A 25,994-nucleotide genomic window follows, 5' to 3' on the forward strand; every position below is an offset into this window, starting at 1 on the left:
AGCACTTTGACCAATGTGCCACCAGAGCTCGTAAACTGATGCTACCGAGTTCATTCCAACTCTTAGTCACCCTATAGAATCAAGTAGACAGAACAGACTGTCATGCACGTCTTTCTCCTTTGAAACAAATGGTGAGTGCAAACTGCCAGCCTTTTGATTAGCACCCGAATGCCTAAAGCCAAGGGTTGTTGTAACTGAGGGATCAAGAAAACCTTAATAAAGTGGGTGACATTTCATCTCACTTGTAAGAGGTGCTGAGATGCTTCCCAGGTACACAGAGGGACAGACATCCATCAGGGGACCCACATGGACAAAGGCAAGGATGCATCCGGGACTGTTTCACCATCTCCCTTCATGTCTGTTGTTTTGCTTCCAGGTTATAATGAACTTGGTCCCGCTGAACCTCCCACAAGTACGTATCCTTGCATCCAGGGCCCATGTTGGATTGGGGGGCCCTGGACCAAGTTTCTGTCCAGAATCACAAAGGGAGTTTGCCCTTATCATCATGTTTACTGTACCAACTCACAACACAGAACTGTTGAGCCAACAACATCTGAGGTCCGGGGTTGCCAGCAAAAGCGTAACTTATACATGGGCAATTGAGTGGAACAAATTCTTTATTCACATGGGGACGAGGCAAAGCAAGCTCAGTTTCCATGACAACCCCAGTATCCCATGACCAGTAGTCACTCCCTGAAGTCATACAGGGCTGATGTTCCATCTAAACCACGAATGAGGAACCTTGTTCCCTTACCTCCAGGAACATGCATAGAAGTGGGGGTGGACAGGTGCCATATACTGCATGTGCATGCACAAACAGGGAGAGTACTGCGTCCCCAGAACAGGGCATGAAGTTTCCTGAGAAGGAGAAGAAACACAACAGGCAGAGAGAGACTCAGTTCCCAGCTTTCATGATCAGGGAATGTTCTGGGTCCAAGATTACTGAAGAGGGTGAGTGAGGCAGGTTGTCCTCCTAACAGCCCCAAATTCAGGTAGGCCTCCTGAGGGAGACCAAGGCTCAGTGAGAGGAACAAGACTGGGCCCCTGACCTCTTCTGAACCTACAACCATGGTATCAACATTCAGAATTTTCCATCCCACCCGCCCCGGGTTGGAGGCAAATGTTTGGGTAAGTGTCTGTAGGCAAGGCGCTGAGGTCAGATGATGACCTTGTAGTCTCCGCCTCCTGCTAATAAGAGTCCATTTGGAGGGTTCAGTGTCACTTTGCAAACTCTGGCTGCTGTGCAAGTGACTTTGGCCAGTTTTATCCATTCACTCATCAAGTGCCCCAATCATCTGTCTTCCCACCTATCCATTCTTCTAGCCTCTCATCCACCCATCTGTCCTTCTAGGCTTCTTTTCCTCCGTTTCTTCCTTGTTTCTATTCTTTCTGACCCTCCATTCATCTGTTTCTTCTTGGACCATCCATGTATCCCATCTGTCTCTCAGTTTTTCTCTCCATCCATCTGTTCTCTTTGTTCACCACCTCCTCCTCTTGCTTCCTGGGATTAATCCATCTGCCTGCTTTCGCCAGCCTTCCCTCATAGCCGGTCAGTGGTGTCCTCATTCTCATTTATAGTTCCCCTCCGAATGGTTGAGCCCAGGTGAGCCCCAACTCTCTGTGGGGGGCTCCTTTCCTCACTGTTGATGCTTTTCCATAGCTCCTGAGCTGGCCACCACAGCCCTGCCTCCTCCGTCAACAACTGTGCAGACAGAAGCCACCACAGGTATCTGACGTCATCCGCCTTCCACTCTGAGGGAAGATCCCTAGTCACATACCTCTACCAGGCTCAGGCAGGGGTTCAGAAAGCCAAGGTGTGAAAGCATCAAGTCAGGGTGATTATTCTGATCAGAGATGAGAGCAGCAATTCAGTACAATGCCTTGTGAGAGAGACACAAGGAGCTCCCATTCTTGTGAAAGAAACGTTATTATCACATATTGGGGGGGGGGGCTGTTTTGGGGAGAGGCACCTGGCATCATTTGCATGGGAACTTGTAGAGTAAGTTTCACCTGTACTACAACTGGGTCTTTAAAGGCCAGTAGGAGGTCAGCAGTTTAAACTCACCAACCAGCTCCATGGAAACTTTGTTGGTGGTGGTGTTAAGTGCTGTCGAGTCAATTCTGACCCATAGCGACCCTGTATAGGATTTCCAAGGAGCAGCTGGTGAGCTTGAACCAGCGACCTTGCAGTTCAAACGACTTTGCAGTCTGACACATTAGCCCACAGCACCACACCAGGACTCCTGGTTAACCTTGTTGTTGTTGTTGTTGTTGTGTGCCATGGAGTCAGTTCCGACTCATAGTGACCCTGCACAGGGTTTCCAAGGCTGTAAATCTTTACGGGAGCAGAAAGCCTCATCTTTCTCCTGCGGAACAGCTGGTAGTTTTGAACTGGTGACCCTGAGGTTCACAGCCCGATTCATAACCACTGCACTACCAGAGTTCCTTTTGTTGACCTTATGCAGGGTCATTATGAGGTAGAACCAAAGGCACTTAACAACAACAACAACAAGGAGTGATCTAAACAAATACTGCTAAAAGAATGGTCTTGTCAGGGATCCATGCTCACCAGCTCAATGTCCTGAAACAATATGGTATACGGGAAACATTGAGAGGAATTTGATTTGCATGCAAAGACTGAGCCTTAGTAGGGGCCACGTTGGGAAGGGCCTTGAAGGCCAGGACAAGAAACTTGAACTCAACACTGAAATCTGTAGGGAGCTAGACCAATGGATGGTATGAGAGCAAGTATGGCCCAGGTGACACTTTCATTTCAGAAGGATGTCCCTTCAGACAGGAAACCTAGTGAGTCCTACTGCGGCTGCTGGTCCAAGCCAGAGACGATAAGGCCTAAGTGAGAAACATTCGTCAAGTGGAATTGTTACTTAGAGTGAAGGCAAGGGAAGAACTGGAGAGCTAGGCAGGTTCTGACTGAGGCAACCCTAGGGCTGAGTGGCGGTATGCGACTGGGAGAGGCGACAACAGCTTATAATACCAGCTCTCCGGGATGGTAGCCTCTCACATGTCCTTCTTCCAGCTACTGGGCACACCCAGGAGTTCTTCACGCTCAATTTCACCATCTCCAACCTCCGGTATTCACCAGACATGGGCGACCCCAGCTCTGCCACATTCAACTCCACTGAGAAGATTCTGCAGCACCTGGTGAGTTTCAGGTTACAGCACTTCCTAAAGGGACCAACTCTGGAGGGCAGTGGTGGGTGGTTTTAGTGGTGGAACTCCCACCCTCCAGGTGCAAATTCCGGCCACTGCACCTGGTGCACAGCCACCACCTCTGTCCGAGGAGGCCTTCGTGTTCCCACAATGCTGAGCAGGTTTCAGAGAAGCTTCCAGACAAAGCAGTCTGGGAGGAAAGACCTGGTGATTAACTTGTAAAAAAGCAGTCAGTGGAAACCCAACGGATCGTAACAGTTCAGTCTACAACGATGCTGGAGGTGCACAGCATTGCTTTCTGTTGAATATGGAGTTACCAGGAGTCCAGACCCAACTCAATGGCAACTGACAATACTACCAGCCGCTCCCCGGACCACAATGCCGCCTGCTCACCTTCCTCTCTCTTCTCCAGCTCACACCCTTGTTCCAGAAGAGCAGCCTGGGCCCCGTCTACTTGGGTTGTAGACTAATCTCCCTCAGGTGAGACTTCCTCCTGCCCGTTTTCCTGTAGTGACCACCCCTTTCTCAGTTTGCCCACTCCTCCCACTTGCTCCCTTCCCCTGATTCTCCCCCCAGAAGTCTCAGGACCTCACCCTAGGATCCCAATATCTCCCCAACCCCCCAGGCCTGAGAAGGACAGGACAGCAACTAGAGTGGACGCCATCTGCTCCTACCACCCGGCTCCTGAGGGCTACAGCCTGGACAGAGAGCGATTGTACTGGGAGCTAAGCCAGTTGACCCAAGGCATCACCCAAGTGGGTCTCTACACCCTGGATAAGGACAGCCTCTCTGTCAACGGTGAGCAGTCATGCTAAGCTTGGGACGCACAGTGACCATTGCTGGCCCTGGTTCTATCGACTTTCCTCTCCAAAATGTCAGCTTGATTGGGGGGTGGTCACTCCAACCATAAAAAGGATCTCGTTCTTTCAGGTAAATGGCATAGCATCCTTTGACCAAGTTAATACAACAAATTCTAATTAAAAACCAAAAAAGCTTGACCCATGGCATATCCTGATATAGGGTCATGGCTTCCTCTCCATATCAGTGGTCCTTACCTGCTGGGAATTCTGTACCTCATAAGATGCTGACCAATGGCTGGAGATAGCAGTAGTTTTCACAACTGGGGGAGAGTGCTACTGGCATCTGGTGGGTAGAGGTCAGGGATGCTGAGCAACATCTTTCACACTCAACTTCACCATCTCCAACCTCCGGTATTCACCAGACATGGGCAACCCCAGCTCTGCCACTTTCAACTCACAGGAGCCCTCATCTTAGTACACAGGGGGGTCCCTTATGTAGCATGAGAGCCACCTTGAAAGTTGAGCAGACCCAACAGAGATCAGGGCACAGTGGGTCTTGATTATGCCCATCTAGCTGGTCAAGAGAGAGAGATACTGAGTGTGAGAATCCCACTCCATCTCTTCAGTTGACACTTGACACTTATATCCCCCCAAACCTCAGAAGTTGGGTTGCCAGATAAAAAATACAGATTATGTGTTTTATGTGTCCTTTAAGAATCACGTATTCCAAATGTGAGTGGCGCTGAGGGGAAGAAACCGTGTTGTACATGGCTCCACCATTCCTACATGGACTCAGCACTTCCCACATGTCACTGAACCACTGGTTTAGTTATCTGATGGCTCCTTACACTGCGAGCTCTAGGTCACAAGGGTCTGTCTGGCAGGCCACCATAACCTCAGTTCTCAATATGGCGGCACAGATCGTAGTACTGAATGAATGACTGAATGAACGTGTGAACAAGTAAAAAGTGATGCTCTCAGCCCTGGACGTGTGGAGTACTGCTGCAGCTCATCTTCATTCATTCAACTAACATATACAAGTGACCGCTCGGGCCCAAGCCCTATGCTGGAAATAGAAGGTAACAGTTCTTGTCTCTGAAAAACTCAGTTGAGTGGACCAAGGATTACTAAAGAGCACAGTAAAATCAGTGATGCTCGTATTAACAGGGTGTTGTTGCTGTTGTTGTTAAGTGCTGCCAAGTTGGTTCCGTCTCATAGCAACCCTTTATAGGGTTTCCAAGGAGTGGCTGGTGGGATTGAAGTCCAGTGCTTATCCTACAGTGCCACACCATAACTCAAAGAGCGTGCTCCATGGTACATTTCCTGCCTTCTGTGTGGGAGACCTGGGTTCAGTTTTCAGTCAGTGCACTTTGTGTTCCTCCACTACCTGTCTGTCAGTGGAGCCTGCGTGTTGCTGTGGTGGCAAACAGGGTTCAGCAGAATTTCTGGACAAAGAAGAAAGACCTGGCGCTCTACTTCTGAGGATCACCTGTGGATCACAATGGTCCAATCCCATTGTGCACAGGGTTGTCATGTATTGGGGGGTCAACTTGATAGCAGCTAACAACATGGGACTTTCGTGGACGATTGGATTGAGGAGGGCTTCCTGGAAGGTTGTGTGTGTGTTTCTAGCATTGTGCTAGGCGCTGGGACGTGACAGTGACCAAGATAGACAGGTCCCTGCTTTCAAGGTGCGCCATCTCATTGGGCAACTGAAGCACGAATAAGAGTTTTCAAGGAAAACAAGAAGATAAAAGAATATCCATCCCCTCGGCCTTAGGGCCATATTGTTAGAAGCCTCCGAGCCATGAGAGCCAAGTGGAGGAAGAAGCGAATGCACAGGCTGAAGCGCAAAAGCAGAAAGATGAGGCAGAGGTCCAAGTAAAGGCTAGCGAGAACACCCACGGAATCCAGAGCAGCAGGAATACGGAAAGCCAGAGGCCGCGACGCTGGTGCAAGTGCACTATGTGCTACCATCTAGTATCTATGACTCGACCAACAGAGGGAACCCTCAGCCACCAAAAGAAAAGAAATAATAAAGATTAAAGCAGAAACAAATGAGATAGAAAACAGAAAAACTATAGAAACAATCAACAGGACAAGAAGCTGGTTCTTTGAAAGAATTAACAAAATCAACAGACCATTGGCAAACCTAACAAGAAAAGAAGGAGAAGACACAAATAACATGCATTAGAAATCACATGGGTGATGTCACAATGGAACCAAATGAAATCAAAAGGATAATAATAGAATACTATGTAAAATCTATGACTCAATGATCTAGAACTGCCATCGCCATTCGAAGAATGCTACGAACACCTGAGACCCACCTTGCTGTCCCATTTCAGTTCGTTTTGATCCTTTTTCCTGGACCTATGACATTCTGAACTAGTTCTGTTATGTTGTGGCTGAATGCAACGTGCACTACAAATCATCTCTTCTGTCTTAACTGAATAAAAAAACAAAGACCATCCAGGAAGAGGCAACCACACTGGCACAAGTGGGAAGAAAGCTCATCTTAGGAAAATCCTTCCCTCTCTTTGGAGTGACTTTCCACTTGGACCTCCCATGCATGCACCTGAGTTTGGCTGACTCTAGCCCTGGAGAGCCTTGTGGTACAGCGATTGGTACTCAGCTGCTAAACAACAAATTGGCAGTTCAAACCCACCAGCAGTTCTGCATAAGAAAGCTGTGGCAGTCGCCGTCTGTAAAGACTGCAACCTTGGACACCCTCTGGGTAGCTCTACTCTGTCCTACAGGCTCGCTAGGGGTCAGAATGGACTCACCAGCAGTAGACTCTGGCCCTGTGTGGTACAGTAAATGGACTCAACTACTGAAAGGTTAGAGACTTGAGTCCACCTAGAAGGCACTTGGAAGAAAGACCTGGCGCTTTACTTCAGAAAAGCCAGCCATTGAAAACCCTATGGCACCCAGTTCTACTGTGACACACATGGGGTCGCTACGAGTCAGAACTACTTCATGGTAACTTTTTTTTTTTTTTTAACAGCAGCAAGCAGGGGCCCTTGGGCCACCCTGACTATGCAGTGTGTTAAGGGTTCCCGCCTGTCTCTCCTTTCTCTTTGTGGTTCCAGGCTATACATTCCAGGGTTCATCGACCCAGAGTGAGTACCAACTGCATTTTCGCATCATCAACCGGAATCTCAGCAACCCAGACCCTGCATCCTCAGAGTATACTGCCTTCCTGTGGGACATCCAGGACAAGGTGGGTTCTCTCCTGCCCCTCCTGTGAGGCTTTCTCCTCACTTAGACCTGTTAACTGATTTCTTTCAACTCTTCACTCTGCGTACTCTGGCCTCTCGCAATTTCCAAAGTTGGTGCCTGGGCTGCTGTCTCCATTTCTAAGATGGGCAAATGGAGGCTCAGAAAAGGATTTGGCATGTCTAAGGCAGCACAGTGACTTTGGGGCAGAGTCAGGATTTGAACCCAGGTCTGACTTCCTCCAAGGCCTGTGTTCTTTCCACTGGCTCCACTTGCTCCTCTCCCTACCCTCTCTTTCCAGGTCACCACGCTTTATACCAGCAGCCAGCTGAGAGATGTGTTCCGCTCCTGCCTGGTCACTGACTTGAAGTAAGTGGGGGAGGTCGGGAGGGCACTGGCTAAGTTGGTGACTGGTGACTCTTAGCTCCCATGTAACACCTCTGAGTTGGAAGTTGCTGGTACCATGGCCCTTTTCTCCAGTGTCCCTACCAGCTGAACCTGTCCTCTGCTTCCATAGGTTTGGGGTGGGTGGGGAGAGGATGGTTAACCTGATAAGCCTCCAGCATCCACCTCTTTCTTCTCTTCTGGGTGCTTGGGAAAACCACCTTTTTCATGTTGAACTCCAATAGCAGCCAGTAACTTTCAAGTCGACCCTGACGCATGGCAACCCCGTGTGTGTCACAGGAGAACTCCATCGATTTTCAGTGGCTGCTTTTCTGGAAGTAAATTGCCAGGCCTTTCTTCTGCAGCATCTCCTTGTCATTGTTATTGCTAAGTGCCATCGAGTCAGTACTGACCCATGGCAACCTTATGCACAACAGAATGAAACACTGCCTGATTCTGGGTCGACTTCACAATTGTTGCCACGCTTGAGCCCATTGATGCTGCCACTTGGCCAATCCATCTCACTAGGGGTCTTCCTCTTTTTCTCTGACCCTCCACCTTACCAAACATGATATCCTTCTTCAGCGACTGGTCCCTCCTGATAATATGTCTGAAGTATGAGAGACGAAGTTTGGCCATCTTGGCCTCTAAGGAGCACTCTGGCTGCACTTCTTCCAACACACATCTGTTGGTTCTTTGGCAGTCTTAACTGAAAAACATCAATTCGTCTACAGTCTTCAGCATCTCTAGGTGGACTCAAAGTGCCAGCCTTTCAGTCAACAGCCAAGCTAACCACCCAGGGACTCCACAACTCAATAGACCATTCTGGTGGATACCAGCCAGATTGTTTGCTGAGCATTTCCATGCATTAGCATCTCAGTTAATTGCCACAACAGCTCCTATATGTTGGGTACTATTATCATCCCCACCTTTCATAGAGAAACAGTGAGTGAGGCTCAGAGAAACACTATGAACTACGCAAGAAGTATCAAAGCTGGGGTTTGAATCCAGCTCTCAGAAGGCTGTTGAAGAAACTAAGGCATCTGCACTGGGGAAGAAGAAGATTCTACAGAACAGTGCTGGCTTTGAAGATTCTGCAGTTGAGTTACCTCATCCTACAACACGGGGATAGTTATAATACCTTTCATTAAGAACTGTTGTTGTTGTGAAGTGCCGTCGAGTCAGTTCCGACCCATAGCGACCCTGTATAGGGTTTCCAAGGAGCAGCTGGTGAGCTTGAACCACCAACCTTACAGTTCAAACGGTTTTGTAGTCTAGCGCATTAACCCACAGCACAACACCAGGACTCCTCCATTAAGAATAAGGATGTATATATAAGTCACTTCTCACTGGGCCTAATATATAGCAGGTGCTCAGTAAAGTCCTGGGGTGGTAGTTTAGGATAAGCACCAGACCGCAAGGTCCGTTTGAAGCACAAGTTCATTCCATCTCTAATTTCTGGTCAGGTTCCTTCCCCAGACTGGGGAGATCTTTTTGTGCCACTTCCCCTATTCCTTCATCTGCCACGGTTTGCCCCAAAGTCCTTGACTCTCCAGGCCAGAATTCAGCAGTCATCACTGGTGTTGGATTTTGGCTGAGTTCCGTGCTCTCTGTCCCCAGGATGGGCTCTGTGTTGGTCACCATGAAGGCCCTGTTCTCCTCCAACCTGGACCCCAGTGTGGTCGAGCAAGTCTTTCTGGCCAGGAGCCTGAATGCTTCATCCCACTGGCTCGGCGCCACCTACCAGCTGGAGGACCTGTTTGTGACAGGTGCGTGGTAGTCGGCTGGTTTCCCAACTGGAAGCGATGGAACTGAGAGGACAGGATGGGGCTTCCAGGTTGTAGTGGAGTGGATAGAGGATTTGGAGGTGAAAATGGGACCATATTGATGGCCCCCAATATTGGGTCATCCAACAAGAGGCAGGAAGAGAGCCCACACCAATTGCATCCAAGGAAATGGTTTTTTCTGTACGTTGCCTTACTTTTCTCGGGCTGCTGTAACAGAAATTTACTTCTCACAGAGTAGGAGGCTAGAAGCCCAAATTCAGGGCCATCTCTAGGGGAATGCTCACTGTCTGTTCTAGGGGGAGGTCCTTGTCGGTTTTCAGCTTTTATGATGTGGCTTCTTTTTTTTTAATGTTTTATTGTGAATTATGTGATAGTTTACGTGGGAGAACATTAGTTTTTCATTCATCCTATCATATATTGTTTCATTGTCATGGTTATAATCCCCTCCATGTATCATCAGTATCATCAAACAACCAAAGGGTATACACTACAAGCCTGCCCACCCCCTACCCCCGGTCATCAGCACATAGCCCCCCTCTCCCTCTCTATGTCCAAAGTCCCCAACTGCTCCATCTCTCCTCGTCATTGTCTCTGCCTTCATCTCAGGCATCACTGCTTCTCTGGGTAGGATCCTGCTCTGCGCTCTTCTCCCTTCATGGTCCCAGGGACCTCCACTCCTAGACTGAAAAGTTAATCACTCCCCTCCTTGCTACAAAACATCTACCTTTACATTTCCAACCCTCACAAGCAGTCCTGATAACAATTATTCACTACTGTATCACAAGAGACCCATCCGCATTTCATCAGATGATGTAGCTTCTTGATGATCTTCATGGAGTTGTCTTTCCCCATCTCTGCTTGCTTCTTCCATCTGCTCTTTTTATAGCTCAGAAGAAATTGATTTAGGACACACTCTATGTTAATATGGCCTCCTTAACATAACAAAGAAAAAAGAAAACCCTGTTCCCAAATGGGATTTTAACCACAGTGAGCATAAGATTTGGAATCCTGGGGTGAGCTGTAAATTAATGAGCTAGACTACAAAATCTGTGATTCAAACTCACCAGCCTCTCCTCGGAAAACCTATACAGGGTCGCTGTGAGTCAGAACTGACTCAACAGCACTTGAGACAACAACAACAACATACTGAGATTCACAGCCCCTGTTTTGGGGAACCACAATTCAATACATAATGTATGTCAAGCTTTCTAACCCAAATTGTGGAAGGCTTTGAGTTATCTTAAGAAAGAAAAAAAAAAACTTTAAGTTGATTCTTGCTCAAGGGCCACCAGTAGAATTGTGCTCCAGCGGCCTTTCTTGGCTGTGATCTCTATGGTAGTAAATTACTTCCTCTTGAAGCACTTCCGGGTGGATTCCAGCCTCCAATCTTTTGATCGATAGCCAAGCAGCTAATCATTTGTACCACCCAGGGACTCCCCAGTTATTTTCTTTGTTGTTGTAAAATGCCATCAAGTTGGTTCCAGCTCATAGTGACTCTGTACAGGATTTCTGTGGAGCGGCTAGTGGATTTGAATCACTGACCTTGAGGTTAGTAGTCCAGCGCTACACCAGGACCCCGAGTCATATTCCTAGGTCCCCACTTATATGAGTCATGCATTGATAGAATGCATGACTCATATAAGTTGAACAAATACTTGGAGTAAGCAAGTACTAATGACATGTGATCATTGCTGCAATAGTCTAATGGCAGGAGCCTATCGGAGTCACCAGGAGGGCCACGTGGTCCTGTTTTGGAAAGTTCGCTGACATATGGAGAAGGCAAGATCTGTTGGGGAACAGGACAAGGCAGGCTCCACGTGGCTAGAATCTAGAGGATAGAAAGAATGTAGCCTATTGGAGGAATTCGAATAAGTTTGGTGTGGCTGGAATGCACGCTGGGAGACAAATCAGCTGACAGCTTAGGCTAAAGAAATGGACAGGGACTTTGTGGGTCCCTGGACTGTTTGGGGGAAGGACACACCATATTCGGAGTCATTTGATGGAAAAGTTGTTCTTTCAGTGTTGTGTGGAGAATGGATTGGGACAGGAATGATGATGGCGGGAGGTAGCGGGGGACCCAGGCCATCCATCAGAAGTTTAGGCAAAGGTGTGTGACAGGTGCCCAGAGGGGTGGTCCATACATGCATCTGTCAACCCACCCCCAGCAAAGACTCAGTCTCCTCTTGCCCACATCCTGGTGAGTGGAAGGAGAGCTGGGACAGGTGGATAGATGGGGACAAATCGGAGAAGTGGATGAAGGGTCTTCTGTAGCCCACCTTTTAAAAGCCAGCTCAGGTCACATTGTTAAGAATAAGTCTTCTGATTGGCGTGACCTTTTGGTCAACTCTCTGCCCTAACATGAGGGGGTTTTATGTTTTTTGGGTTTTTTTAAGTTTTTATTAGGAATTCAGAGAAAGTTTATAGGGCAGATCGTAAGTTGTACATACAACAAATCATACACCTTGTTTCATTACAATGATTATAATCTCCATGTACCATCAGTTAACAGTATTTCTCTCTATTCATTTTAGCTTTTTTTTTTTTTAAACACTCAGGCATATATAATAATTTACACCACCAAAGAGCACATTCTGCACATCTGCCTCCTGACTGCCAGCTCTCAGTCCCTCTCTTTCCATGAATCTAGAGTCCTCAGCTGCTCCCTCTCACCATGTCCCCATCTCTGCCTTAATCTCTGATGTTGCTGCTTCTCTGGATAAGTCCTGCATTCCACTTGTGCTCTTCTCCCTTGATGGTCCTAGGGTCCTATGTTTCTGGACTGTAAGATTAACTACTCCCCCGTTTTTGTTACAAAACTTCTACCTTTACAATTGTGACCGTCACAATTAATCAAGATAACAATTACTCACTATTGAATCATAAGAATCTTATCCCTGTTTAGACAAGATGAAAACTATTCAGTGGGGACTCTATCTTCTCCCACATACTCTTAAGCCAAACTTCCGGCATGAGGGGTTTTACATATTTATTTTCTAGAAGTAAGACCATCGGTTCATCCACTGACAGACAAACCAGCAAGCGGCCCCACACCCCAGCACTTCCAGCTGAATTTCACCATCACCAACATACTGTATTCCCAAGACACAGCGCAGCCAAACTCTACCAAATACCAGCGGAACAAGAGGAGTATAGAGGATGCGGTGAGTATGAGCCTCAGTGTCAACTCTGTTCCCATGAAGAAGCAGGCCCAAGGACACTACGTAGTCAGAGTGTGACCTTTCATGACAAATTCCTGGAGGCAGGGTCATAGTCCCATTTTCCAGATGAAGAAACCAGTGTAGCAAGGTTCAGAGGCTGGCCCAGGGACACACAGCTAAGTCATACCCTGGAACAAGATGTCTTTTGGTACATACACCTCTGCTGTTGTTTACTGAGACAATAAGATGATAGATGCGGAACTGGGGGTAGTGAATGAAAATCCACTGAGGTCATTGGGCCTGGAATTCGGACCTAGGGAATGCTGTTCTGTCTTTCAGCTCAACCAGCTTTTCCGAAATAGCAGCATCAAGAGTTATTTCTCAGACTGTCAAGTTACAGCATTCAGGTGAGTTCCAACTAAGGAGCTAATGACTCTGGGAATTTCGGCTGTCCTTTACTTGTTATGGTCTGTCAGTTCTTAGCTGTTAAGGTGGGGATAACCCTAGGTAAACGGGACTGAAGTGTACTCAAATCAGAAGTGGTTAGGTTTAGCACTAAGGGTTAATGCTCTGAACTGGAAAGTCAGTTTGATCCACAGCGTTCAAACTCACCAGCTGCTCCTTGGAAACCCTATATAGGGTCGCTATGGATTGGAACAGAACATGAGAACACTGAATGGTTTAAAATTAAGAAAGGTGAGCTACAGTGCTGTATTCTTTCACCATATTTATTCAACCTGTATGCTGAGCAAATTACCTGAGAAGCTGGGTTCTGTGAAGAAAAACATGGCATCAGGATTGGAGGAAGACTCATTAACAACCTACGATATGCATATGATACAACCTTCCTTGCTCAAAGTGAAAAGGACTTAAAATATTTACTGATGAAGATCAAAGAGCACAGCCTTTGGTATATATTGCATCTCAATGTAAAGAAAACAAAAATCCTCACCACTGGACCAATAAACAACATTCTTATCAATGGAGAAAAGATTGAAGTTGTCAAGGACTTCATTCTTCTTGGATCAACTATCAACATTCGCGGAAGCAGCAGTCAATAAATCAAATGATGTATTGCATTAGGCAAATCTGCTGCCCAAGACCTTTTAAAGTGTTGAAGAGCAAAGATGTCAGTTTGAGGACTAAGGTGCACCTGATCCAAGCCATGGTACTTTCAATAACCTCATATGCATGTGTAAGTTGGACAGTGAATAAGGAAGACTATAGAAGAATTGATGCATTTAAGTTATGGTGTTGGAGGAGAATATTGAAAGTACCACGGACTGTCAAAAGAACCAACAGATCTGTGTTGGATGGAAGAACTGCAGCCAGAGTGTTCCTTGGAGGCCAAGATGGCCAAACTTCATCTCTCATACTTCGGACATATTGTCAGGAGGGAGCAGTTGCTGGAGAAGGATATCATGTTTGGTAACGTGGAAGGTCAGAGAAAAAGAGGAAAACCCAGCAAGATGCATTAGCAAAGTGGCAGCATCAATGGACTCAAGTGTGGCAACAATAGTGAGGTTGGCCCAGGACCAGCAGTGTTTCTGCTGTGCATAAGGTTGCTATGAGTCAATACCAACTCGATGGCCCCTGACAACAACAGCAATGGGCTGGAACCACCTTGACAGGACTTAACAACAGCAGTACACTGATATGCCCCCAGTTGATTGAGAGATTGCATTACATTAGATTGTATTAATGAAGGTAAATACATTACATTACTTTATATTACAAGGTCAATTGTATTTAATCTCATGATTAAATCTAAAACAACATATGGTGAAGATTTCAAGACATATCTTGGGAGGACATAGTTTGATCCTTAACTCTGATTTTCAAGGTAACTGAGGATCTGGAAAGAGGAAGACAGACTAGGATAAGTTAAAATGCCACAAAACTTTCTGTCATTACCACGATCCAGCTGGTTTGGGGTTGCTTTTTAAAAATTTTTTGTTGTTGAGTTTTTTAAAGTTTTTTATTGTTGAGAATATACACAGCAGAGCATGTTCAAATGTCTTCACTTCCAATTCAGTGACATAGATTACATACTCCGAGTTGTGCAGCTGTCCTCAGCCTCCTGTTTCTGAACCATTCCTCTCTGGGAACATACACTCCCTGCCCCTAAGCTTCCTACCTAATCTTTCCCATTGCTGTTACCAAGTTGACCTCACATAGATAGACCTTAAAAGACCACAGTGCTCAAGGCAGACAGTCATTACTAGTTAGGCTAAACTACTGTTTGGTTTTAAGAGATTTCAGGAGGAGATTGTAATCATTGCAATTTGTAATGAAACCGATGTTCTCCCATGTAAACTATCACTCAATTCACAATAAAAACTTTTAAAAAAAAAATTTTTTTTTAAAGAAGACTTCAGGGGATATTTTCTGTTTAAAGTTAAAAGATTGTCTTGGTGGAGAGTGAAGCATCCAGCTGATAAGAAGAGAGGGCATATGCACAATAATACCCACTCAACCTGGCTTCAATGGCTGGATGATCAGAACTCAACTAGAAGAAGAAAAAAAGAGTAATCTGATACAATTTGATGAACTTGACCTACACCTATGGATGCAGTAGCTCAAAAGAGTGAACAAATCTTTACAGCGAGGATCATTCCCACCCCCTCAGTACACAGGGTAGACAGGGATGAGCAACTTGGACATTGGCTACCCAAAATTGGGGGGGAGGCCTACAAAGGGAAGAAGTGACTGGCTTACAAGCTTCCAAGAGGGAGCCTAAATCCTGAGGGCATGGAGGAAGGTAGAATCTCCAGTGAGTAGTATTTAATCTGTCTGGGTGGGGTTAATGAAAGGAGATGGGGATAGGTCTCTTGTGGTACAATAGTGAATAATTGTTATCAGGACTGACTGTGAGGGCTGGAAATGTAAAGGTAGATGTTCTGTAGCAAAAGGAGGGAAGTGGTTGACTTTGCAGTCCAGGAGCATAGGTCCCTGGAACCATGAAGGGAGAAGAGCGGAGTGCGGGACCCCACCCAGAGAAACAGTGACGCCAGAGATAGAGGCAGAGACAATGCCATGGAGACATGGAGCTGCTGGGGACTTTAGACCCAGAGAGGGAAAGGGGCTGTGTGCTGATGACTGGGGCGCAGGCTTGCAGGATATACCCTTTGGTTGGTTGATGATACATGGGGGGGATTGTAACCATGGCAGTGAAACAATATACGATAGGATGAATGTAAAGTTAATGTTCTCCCATGTAAACGATCACATAATTCACAATAAAACACTTAAGAAAAAGATTATCTCAGAATATTAGTTTTGGGGAATAATCTTAGCCTCCATGACTCCAAAAAATCTGGAGTCCATCAGAATTTGAAATTCTGTTCTGTATTTTCTCCCTTTTGTTCATGGGAGACGGGCATCACCCAGTTTTGAATTTTCCTCATGGCTAAGAAAGCAGTGATTCAGAGATTCACTTAGTCACATAGTCCATATGGTCTCCTGTTCTTGTCACTCCTTCCTCTCTTGCTCCAGGCAAATACAGACCAATTGTTGTCAGAAGTTTTGCTTAAATCAATTCTCCATTTGGTCAATGTTGATTTTGACAAGTTTTGCCTGTGTCTTGTTACTTTTGTGCATATTCAGAGGTCTTCAGTGTCCTGTGACTTTTATCCACACTAAAAAATTAAGAACCTGTCCCGTCTGAGTCAATTCTAACTCATTACAACCCCATCACGAACTACGCCATAAGGTTTACTTGGCTGAAATCTTTACAGAAGGAAGTTTCCAGACCTTTCTCTGCAGCGCTGCTTTTGATTAGTAGTTCAGTGCTAACCTCTTCACCCCCATGAGCCACATTGTAAGTTCTCAGTCACCACACGGGGCTAGCAATGATTGTATTGGCTAGTACACATATAGAATGGTTCCATCATTGCAGAACGTTCTTCTAGACGCAACTTAGAGTTAAGGAAGCTAGGACCAAGTTCTAGAATCTCAGAGACCTTTGTTCATCCTTCTTTCCCTTCCAGAGCTGTGCCCTACAGCAACCACACCGGGGTAGACTCCCTGTGTAACTTCTCTCCCTTGACTCGGAAAGTGGACAGAATTGTCATCTATGAGGAATTTTTACAACTGACCCAGAACGGTACCCAGCTACAGAACTTCACCCTGGACAGGAACAGCATTATTGTGGATGGTAAGGCTCTCTGGTAACTGGGGTTGGAGGGTGAGTGGGGTCTGACCTCCCACACATTTGAAACATTTCTTGGGAAATTGGAGGCCGGGGATAAGTCAGTATTGAATGTGTCTAGAGCGGCAAGAGACAACATTGTCCCCAGGCGGTACCCATAATTGAAGGAAAGCGAGGGGTCCCTGAGTGGCTTAAGAACTCCTCGTGTGGTGTTGTAGGATCAGCATTGGACTGTGAACCACAAGGTTGGCAGTTCAAACCTACCGGCTGCTTGTCAGAAACCCTAGCTATACAGGATCACTATGAGTTGGAACTGGCTTAACGGCAACTTAACAACCACAGGTGGCATAATAGTTTGCATTCAGTTCCTAACCAGAAGTTAGGCAATTTGAATCTACCCAACAGAACTACTGCAGAAAGGTCTGGCAATCTCCATCAGTAAGATTGGTAGTAGTGATTATGTGCCATGGAGTCAGTTCTAACTCATAGCGACCCTGTACAGGGTTTCCAAGGCTGTAAATCTTTACAGGAGCAGAAAGCCTCATCTTTCTCCTGATGAGCAGGTGGTAGTTTCAAACTGCTGACCTTGAGATTAGCAGTCTGACTTGTAACCACTACGCTACCAGAGCTACCAGAGCTCCTTCTGTAAGATTGTTGTTGTTGTTGTTGTTAGGTGCCATTGAGTCATTACCGACTCATAGCAACCCTATGTACAACAGAACGAAACACTGCCCGGTCCTGGACCAACCTCCCAGTTGTTGCCACATTTGAGCCCATTGATGCTGCCATTTTGCCGATTGAAATCCCTATGGAGTACAGTTCTACTCTGAAACATATGGGATCGTCATGAGTTGGTGTGTGTTTTTTAATAGGACGTAGTAATTCTCTGTCTTCTCCTAGCCTAGTGTGTGTGATATTCAGGCTAGTCATTATCTGTCTCTGGGTCTCCAACTCTGATCCATCCTTTACACCTTCACAAGAGTAATGGGATGGACATATTCTCCCTCGCCAATGCCTGCACAGCCATGTATGTTCATTCAAAAAAGGGTCCAAAACGATCACTGAGTATCTACAATGTACCATCGTACATCCAGGAATAAAGCAGGAATCCATGGTGGGGAAATGGTTAATGCACTTGAGTGCTAACTGAAAGACTGGAGGTTCAAGGCTACCCAGAGGCATGTTAGATGAGAAGCCTGGTGATGTCTTTCTAAAAATTCAGCCATTGAAAACCCTGTGGGGCAGAGTTCAAATCTGCCACACACAGGGCTGCCGTGTTGTCTACTTGACTAACTTTTCACTGAAAATAGCATATAAAGCAAGTGTTGTAAGGAATTTTATAATGGCTAAATCAGTATATGTTCTTTCTATTTTTCTGTATTTTTTAAAATGGTTTATTTAAAACAAAATAAAACACACACACGTCCACTCTCCATCTCATTTATTTTCAGGCTATTCACCCAGCAGACATGATGCCTTCATCAAGAATGTTGGTAAGTCCTGGGGTGATACAGTGCTTAATGCATTCACCTGCTAACTGAAAGGTTGGTGGTTCAAGGCCACCTTGTGCCATAATGGAAGAAAATTCTGGTGACTTACTTCCCAAAACTCAGCCATTGAAAACTCTATGGAGCACAGGTCTGCGCTGACACACATATTGTCACCATGAGTTGGAACTGACTCGATAGAAGCAACTTTTTGTTGTTGTTTTTTAAGTCTCAACGGAACTCCAGCCCTGGGTGGGGAGGGGACATCCTGATGCTGTGCTCCCAAAGAAGTGCTGTGCACACAGGGTCTCTGATGATGATGAGTGTTGGCTAACCCATGTGAGGGACAAACGAGGCACAGGAAGGCAACGGTGAAAGTCCTGCACTGATGGGAGCCCACACGTTTGGGGCTTCAGAACCTTCAGATGGTTTAATCACCAACTTCTCCACTCTGGTCCATGCCCATCCTCAGGCTGTACAAGGTCTGAGAGAGGGTCCTATGGGGGATAGCAGGAAGTGGTTTACCCTAAGACTTGTCTCCCCAGGTCTCCCCTTCTGGGCCATCATCCTCATCTGCTTGGCAGGACTCCTAGGACTCATCACCTGCCTGATGTGCTGTTTCCTGGTAAGTGAGAGAGGATTGCTTTTTCTTATTGATTTATAGGCACCCTTTATATGTTCTAAATACAAATCCCTTGAAGGATATAAGAACTTTGAAAGCATCGTCTCCCAGTCTGTGTGTGACTTGCCTTTTTATTTCTTAGCATTAGTCATTGTTGTTAAGTGTCATCAAGTCAGTTCTGACCCATAGCGACCCTGTTAGGGTTTCCGGTGAGCGGCCGGTGAGCTTGAGCCACCAACTTGGTGGTTCAGAACAACGGAAGTCCAGCGCATTAACCCACAGCGCCACACCAGTAAATCAAAACCCCAGTGAGATACCACTGTGTGCAGGAATGGCTAAATTTTAAAAGACTGTCTGTGTAACACGTGTTGGTGAGGATGTGAAACAACTGAAATGCTCATATACTGCTAGTGGAAAATAGCTTGGATGGCATGACCACCACCATATGACCCAGTCAGTTCCACTACTAGGAATTCATCAAATTAAATTAAATTAACACATACATCTGTACAAAGATTTGTACACACTTGTTCATAGTAGCTTTGCTTATAATAGCGCCAATCAGAAAACACTGCAAGTCTCAACATGTGAATGGATAAAGAAACTGGTATAGCCCTACAATGAAATAGTACTTGGCAATAAAAACAGTGAATTATTAATGCATGTAACCAGATGGGTACACTTCAAAATAATTATGTCATGTGAACAAAGTCAGGTCTAAAAAACAGCACATATCGTATGATCTCTTTTTTTCCTTTTAGTTCTAGAAATACAAACTAATCTATGGGGACAGGAAGCAGATCAGTAGTTGCCTGGGAATGAAGATAAGTTTGGAGGAGGAAGGGTGCCAAAAATTTGTAATTCAACTTTTAGATAATGGGCATACATTATCTTGGTTGTGGTGATGGTTCAACCACAACCAGAACTTACCAAATTACTTACTTTAAACAGGTACAGTTTATTGGATGACAGTTACGCATCTGTGACGTTTGGGAGGTGGTGGGGAGGAGATGGAGAGCGTGAATAGGAAGGGTTGTCAGAATCAGAAGAGGAGAGTATGAGACATCAGCTTGCTTGCTTTGGACTCATCATCAGGGAAGAGCAGACAGCAGAAAAAGGCATCATGCTTGTTCCAGTGGAGGGTCAGTTACAGCCATAAGTAAGAGGGATTGTCACAACTGGCCACAACGATGGAATCAAACAGATTGTAGATGGTAGATATGGCGGCACAGGGCGGGGCGCCACGTCCTCCTGTTATGCGTAAGGTTGCCGCGAGTCAGAGTCATTTCTGCGTCAGCTGACAGCACTACCACCAGAGGAAAAAAAGGTAGAAGATTTGAGAATGAAATGAGTGAGAGAAGACGAGAAAGAGGTCATGAAAAAGAAGGAAGGAGAATGAAGAACTGAGGGAGACATCCAGTGGAGGAAAAAAAACAGAAGAAGAAAGGAAAGAAAAGACAGAGAGAGGCTAAGGCTACTGTGGCTTTGGCCACATACTCATCCTACAGTTGTCCATCCTCGGGCAGCTGACCAGTCCATTCTGATGCCCTCTCCTCACCCACAGGTCACCATCTGCATGCGGAAGAAGGAAGGAGACTACGAGGTGCAACGTCGCCGCCTGGGCTATTACCTACCACACCTAGATCTGAGGAAACTGCAATAGCTGGACCTGCTGGTGGGCCCTGCCACCAACCTGGGTCCAACGAAGCTTGTCTGGAGCAGAAATAAACCACATTGGTCTGACACGGTCTTTTGGCCTTTTGTGACTTGGCTCTGAGTGGTTCACAGGGAACTGAGAGAGAAGTGCCTCACCTTTTGTTTTGGTACCAAAGGCACTGTTTGTGGCTTCACACTTTCTTATCCCCCAAGGGACACCAGATAGGCTGAAACTGGTACAGAAATTGCCCTTTGTATAAAGTCAATATCCCCGTGTTGTGTTGTGAGGGTTTGTTTCCATTCTTAGTCCCTCCCACCCCAGCCCTCCCCTTGACTCCCGGATAGCGATCACTTAGTCACCACCCACGTGGTTTTCTCCCTTTCCCCACCTACCACGGAAGCTCAAAACCAAAACCATACGGCCACCTTGGAGTTCACGGCCACCTTGGAGTTCACGCCAGCAGCGTAGTGGTTACGAATGGGGCTGAAAACCGCAAGTCAACAGTTGGAAACTACCAGCTGTTCTGCGGGAGAAAGAAGAGGCTTTCTTCTCCCGTAGAGATTTACAGCCTCGGAAACCCTGTACAGGGTCGCTATGGGTCAGAACCGACTTTGTGATTCTGGAGGACAAACAGAATCGTTTCCAAGGCTGCTTTATAGGAGCATTTAACCTCCATCTTTCTCCCATAGAGTGACTGCTGGATTCGAACTGCTGATCATTCGGTTAGCAACCCAATGCTTAGTCCACTATGCCACCGGGCCTCAAATTCTCCTTCCACAACTTCATTCTCTGATGTTCATGTTCACCAGGGCTGGCAGATCCATCTTCCTCAGTGACTGCTTACCCCTCACATGTCCTCCATGATGGGGAAGGTCAAGAAGGAATGGTTGTTGGGCATGGTTGGTGTTGAGTCCCATCAAGTCGGTTCCGACTCCTAACACCCCTGTATAAGGTTTCCGAGGAACAGCTGGTGAGTTTGAACCGCCAACCTTGCTTATCCTACAGGACCACACCAGGACTCCATAAGAAGGAATTGTTGCTAAGTGCAGTCAAGTCAGTTCTGACTCATAGGGTTTCTGAGGATCCATCAGATGGTGGGGTTTGAACTGCCGACCTTATGGTTTGCAGTCCAGTGCTGATCCTGCAGCGCTACACCAAATTATTCTGTTTCTTGGTTTTACATTTGGGAGCTAAAATGGCTACTTATCTGGGAAGCCTGGCTCCCAGAGTAATAATATCAATGCTGTGGGAAGACAGCGTCTGCTTTGTATGCAAAGATAATTAAAACTCGAATAGGACTCGGCGAATCTGAGGGCAAAAACAGAGTCTTCCTTTCATATTTCTCTGCAATGAATCCAGCCACAGTTACAACAGAGATTTCTCAATGCTCCAGGCTGTATTAGTCTGCCCTGGGTTTGCTGGAAGATTTTGTTATCTTCACACTTTTTGTAGAATGCCACAGCTAAAGATACCCAAAGGTTGAGAGCTAAACTTGCCCACATCCAAGCATCTTTCCTGTGAGCATCACATCCTCAAAGGAGCACTGGTGGTACTGTGGGTTAAGCATTGGACTTAACTACAAGGTCATTGGTTCAAACCCACCAACTGTTTTGCACAAGAAAGATGAGGCTGTCTTCTCCCATAAAGACTGAGTCTCAGAACCCCTAAGGGGTAGCCGGATACTGTCCTACAGGATTGCTATAAGTCAGAATCAAATCAAGGGTAATGGATGTTTTGGTTTCATATCCTTAGTTGTAAGCAAAGTCAGTCTCCCAGAATGCACTCTCTGAAGATAATAATGTTAAGTGCTGATGAGTTGGTTCCGACTCATTGTTGTTGTTAAGTACCGTGGAGTCGGTTCTGACTCATAGTGACCCTGTACAGGGTTTCCGAGGCTGTAAATCTTTACGGGAGCAGAAAGCCTCATCTCTCTCCTATGGAACAGCTGGTAGTTTTGAACTGCCGACTTTGAAGTTAGCAACCCGATTCTTAACCACCACACTACCAGAGCTCCTTACTCATAGTGACCCTGTAATAGGGTTTCTGAGGAGTGGCTGGTGAGTTTGAACTGCCGACCTTGGGGCTCAAACTGACCTTCTGGTGCCACACCTACAGCACCACATCAGGACTCTGGAGATTATAATAATGATAATAAATTCCCATTCACAATGACTCTGTATAGGGCTTCTGAGGCTGGAAATCTTTAAGGAAGCAGAAAGCCTCATCTTTCTCCTCCGAGCAGCTGGTGGGTTTGAACTGCCTACCTTGCAGTTAGCAGTCCAGTGCATATCCTATAGCAACACATCAGAGCTCATAATAATATTCAGTTATTGACTGCTTTAGATCTGCTAAGCCCCGTGGGTTGATAAACTCTACGTGCTGTATCTCAAGTTATCTCCCTCACCCTTAAAGCTTGTATTTACATTTTGTAGATAAAGACATGGTAGAGATTCCAAAATATTAATAACTTAAAAGGAAGAAAGAAAAGGACTTAGAACCTAAATGATATACCTAGCCAAAGTATCTGTCAAAGAGATAAAGACATTTTCATGCATGCAGACTGACTCAAAGTTTTACTTGCATACGTTTTCAGTAAAATAATAAAGAAGAAATGCATATTAGAATGGGAAAAAGTATCTACACTGGTATTTTTTAAACAAGACATTAAAATATGCTGGAACAGAAGTCAGGCATAACAGATAACAGTTTTGAGGATGGTACAGGATTGGGCACTATTTACATCTGATGTACATAGGGTGACTATGAATCAGAGCCACTGCACCTTACCAACAATGACTAAAATCCCAGGTGATCACCACATGAGAGAATGGAGAAAAGAAGTTTAAGTTAGAGAATTCATTTTTTGAGAGGTAGAAAGATTATACTATTTTAACATATCACTCATCAATTGTTAATTTCATCAATCAAAGATGTAAGAATAAAGAGGATTTGAATAATACAACAAGCTTCTAGTAGTTGTTAAGTGCCATCGAGTAGATTCCGACCCACAGGGACCCTGGATAGGGTTTCCGAGGAGCAGCTGGTGAGCTTGAACCGCCGCCCTTACAGTTCAAATAGCTTTACAGTCTGGTGCATTAACTCACAGCGCCACAAAGCAAAAAGACAAAGCAATTTAAAATCTCAAGCTAAGTAAGCAAGACTTACTACATTTACAATACTGACAATTTTCTCCCTTGATACACAATCCTGAAAAGAGCATGTCAGTTTGTATTAATCATGTTTGAAGTCCACATAGGTCTACAGAAAAAGGGAAAATCTGGTATTTCATTAAATGAAACTGTAATCTCTGAATTAACATGTAACAAAAACATAAATAGAGATGATGTTGTAGTTAAGTGCTGTTGAGTTGATTCCGACTCATTGCAAGCCTGGATATGGTTTCCAAGGAGCAGCTAGTGGATTTGAAAAATGGTAATTTAATATAAAGAACAAAGATTTCTTGTCTGTCACATGACACACAGTCATCTCCAAAAAATCATGTTTGTAAATCACTCAAAGGAGTTTAATAAACCAGAGTGTTTTAGATTGAATACTGTTCTAATAATAATAATAATATAAGGTCGGTAGTTCAAGTTCACTAGTCGCTCATGAGAAACCTTCCTCAGGGTCGCTATGAATCAGAACAGACTTTATGGCACTTAATAACAACAACAATGAGGTAATATTACTATAGGATTAGACACAGAAGGCAGCACAAACCTGGGAAGACAGGTAACTACCAACAAGGAAGGTGAGAAAATTAATTTCTAATCTTTAAAGCCACACATCTGTGGTGTTTTTGTTAAGACTGCAATACTAAGAAACTGAAGACAGAGTCAATGGTATAGTTTAATGTTTGGATAGTTTAAAGCAAGAAAAGATTGTGGACGCTCCAGCGATACTAAAAATCCCAATAAGGTACACAGCAGCGTTTCCTTTCATCTGCGCTGTCTTCTCTCTCTTTTCTTAATTTTCTTCAGGACATCCTTCCTGGTCCTTGAATTTCTCTGACTCACTAGCGAGTCTGTCTGCAATCAACGCTACTGCCAGTCTCTCCCTGGCCATCTGCACTTTGCTCTCCTGTCTGCTAATATCTTCATCGGTTACTATGAACGGTCTGCCAAGAAACTGTGAGACATTAACACTCGCTCCTGAGTTCATCTTTGCCAGATGTGACGATGGGCCAGGGGTGGGCATGGAGATGGCAAGAACCCCGGGCAGGGACTCACCTGTGTAACTAGGTGCAGTTTTTTGCAAAGTTTTGGCAAGATCCAAAGTATTTAAAAGTCCCCCTGCACTGCTGTAGGCCTGGAGTCCCTGAAGTCTCTTCTGCCAACAAACCTGCTGAGGCTTGTCCAACTTCTCCTCCCATTGATGGCATCTGACCTCACTGTCAGGATGGGAAGTAAATCTAGTAACTGGTTGCTTAAATATATAACTGGACATCCTCAAAGGAATTGAGATGTTTAAATCAGGTTTTGGCTTGGAGTGGGTTACACAGTCATGTTGCTTCTTCTGTGAAGTTTTGACCATCATGCTTCTTATTTTACCCTACAAAAGGTGGGATTGGATTTTTTTTTAAATGCCAATGAAGCTTGCCTTCTATAAGCAATTATCTTGACTGATTTGGGCTTCTACCTTTTCTCTCTTCTAAGTCTAAGTGTGACCTATATTCTGGGACATCACCAAGCAATCAAGCAGATGAATCAAGAACTGAAGGCTCAGCGTCAATATCTTAGGCTTTCTCCAGATCATTTCTCAAACACCATCTTCTCATTTGAAGAAAATCATACATTTTTTTTTTTTTTTTTTAATTTTTGTCCTTGTCCCTGTCTCCTGCACAAACCCTGGTGTTCTCACTAATGACACGCGTGATCTCTGGTCTTTATCTATATCCAAAACCCTGCCATTCATCTGTATTATTTTATTAGTCATTTGGTTAACCCAGTCACTAGGTTGTTCTCATAGTTCCTTTAGAACCTAAATATTATTAAACAGTGAAATTATCAGCTGTCCCACCGAAGCAACTCATACTCATGTCCCAGATATCTTCATTTAAACCAAATGCTCATGCTCAAGAATAAATCATCCAGAAAGCATATTCACTCACAACTAATTTCTGAGTTATAGCTTTTTTTTTTAACACATACACACAATAGATAAGTGTTCCTCAAGAGCCAAAGTTACCCTCCACTGTGATATCCTCACTTCACTTTCTTCCTTCTTTTCTACTCCTGTTTTTATCCATCTTGGATATCATGGTCCATGACCTTAATCATTTCCTTAGAATTGCCTCAAATCCCTTAGTATTAGTAATACCTGTCTTATAAAAATTTGGACCTGGAAGATTTCACTTAACTGCCATGTCATGGCTACCTATATAACCCCTGATCTTATATAACCCCTGAAGAAAAAATACACAACATCATATTTTGGTACCACCATAAATTTTTGGTACCACCATAAATATTTCTCAAGCTGGGGGAACTGAAGAAAAAATTCAAGCCTCGACTTTCGCTATTGAAAGATTCACTGGGCAAATTATTGAATGATGCAGAA

At 45.1% G+C, this 25,994-nt stretch overlaps 2 protein-coding genes across 2 annotated transcripts in view; one reads left to right on the forward strand and one right to left on the reverse strand.

Annotated features, from left to right (window-relative positions):
* The window catches only part of MUC16 (mucin 16, cell surface associated), a 179,502-nt gene extending 159,061 nt beyond the window's left edge, over window positions 1-20,441 (forward strand). The window contains exons 61-73 of the mRNA XM_006877563.1: window positions 377-412; window positions 1,661-1,726; window positions 3,038-3,162; window positions 3,584-3,651; window positions 3,797-3,969; window positions 7,064-7,194; window positions 7,492-7,559; window positions 9,195-9,343; window positions 12,464-12,522; window positions 12,859-12,926; window positions 16,509-16,675; window positions 18,702-18,781; window positions 20,343-20,441. Coding sequence (XP_006877625.1) covers window positions 377-412; window positions 1,661-1,726; window positions 3,038-3,162; window positions 3,584-3,651; window positions 3,797-3,969; window positions 7,064-7,194; window positions 7,492-7,559; window positions 9,195-9,343; window positions 12,464-12,522; window positions 12,859-12,926; window positions 16,509-16,675; window positions 18,702-18,781; window positions 20,343-20,441 — 1,289 coding nt within the window. The remainder of the gene's footprint in view (window positions 1-376; window positions 413-1,660; window positions 1,727-3,037; window positions 3,163-3,583; window positions 3,652-3,796; window positions 3,970-7,063; window positions 7,195-7,491; window positions 7,560-9,194; window positions 9,344-12,463; window positions 12,523-12,858; window positions 12,927-16,508; window positions 16,676-18,701; window positions 18,782-20,342) is intronic.
* Window positions 20,442-24,401: 3,960 nt separating this feature from the next.
* LOC102837828 (methyl-CpG-binding domain protein 3-like 1-like) lies at window positions 24,402-24,968 on the reverse strand. Its single transcript, XM_006877564.1, has one exon. The coding sequence runs from the start codon at window positions 24,966-24,968 to the stop codon at window positions 24,402-24,404; it is 567 nt and encodes a 188-aa protein (XP_006877626.1).
* Between the last annotated feature and the right edge of the window lie 1,026 nt (window positions 24,969-25,994).

The sequence above is a fragment of the Chrysochloris asiatica genome, unplaced genomic scaffold, assembly GCF_000296735.1.
Source record: "Chrysochloris asiatica unplaced genomic scaffold, ChrAsi1.0 scaffold00530, whole genome shotgun sequence".
Lineage (NCBI taxonomy): Eukaryota > Metazoa > Chordata > Mammalia > Afrosoricida > Chrysochloridae > Chrysochloris > Chrysochloris asiatica.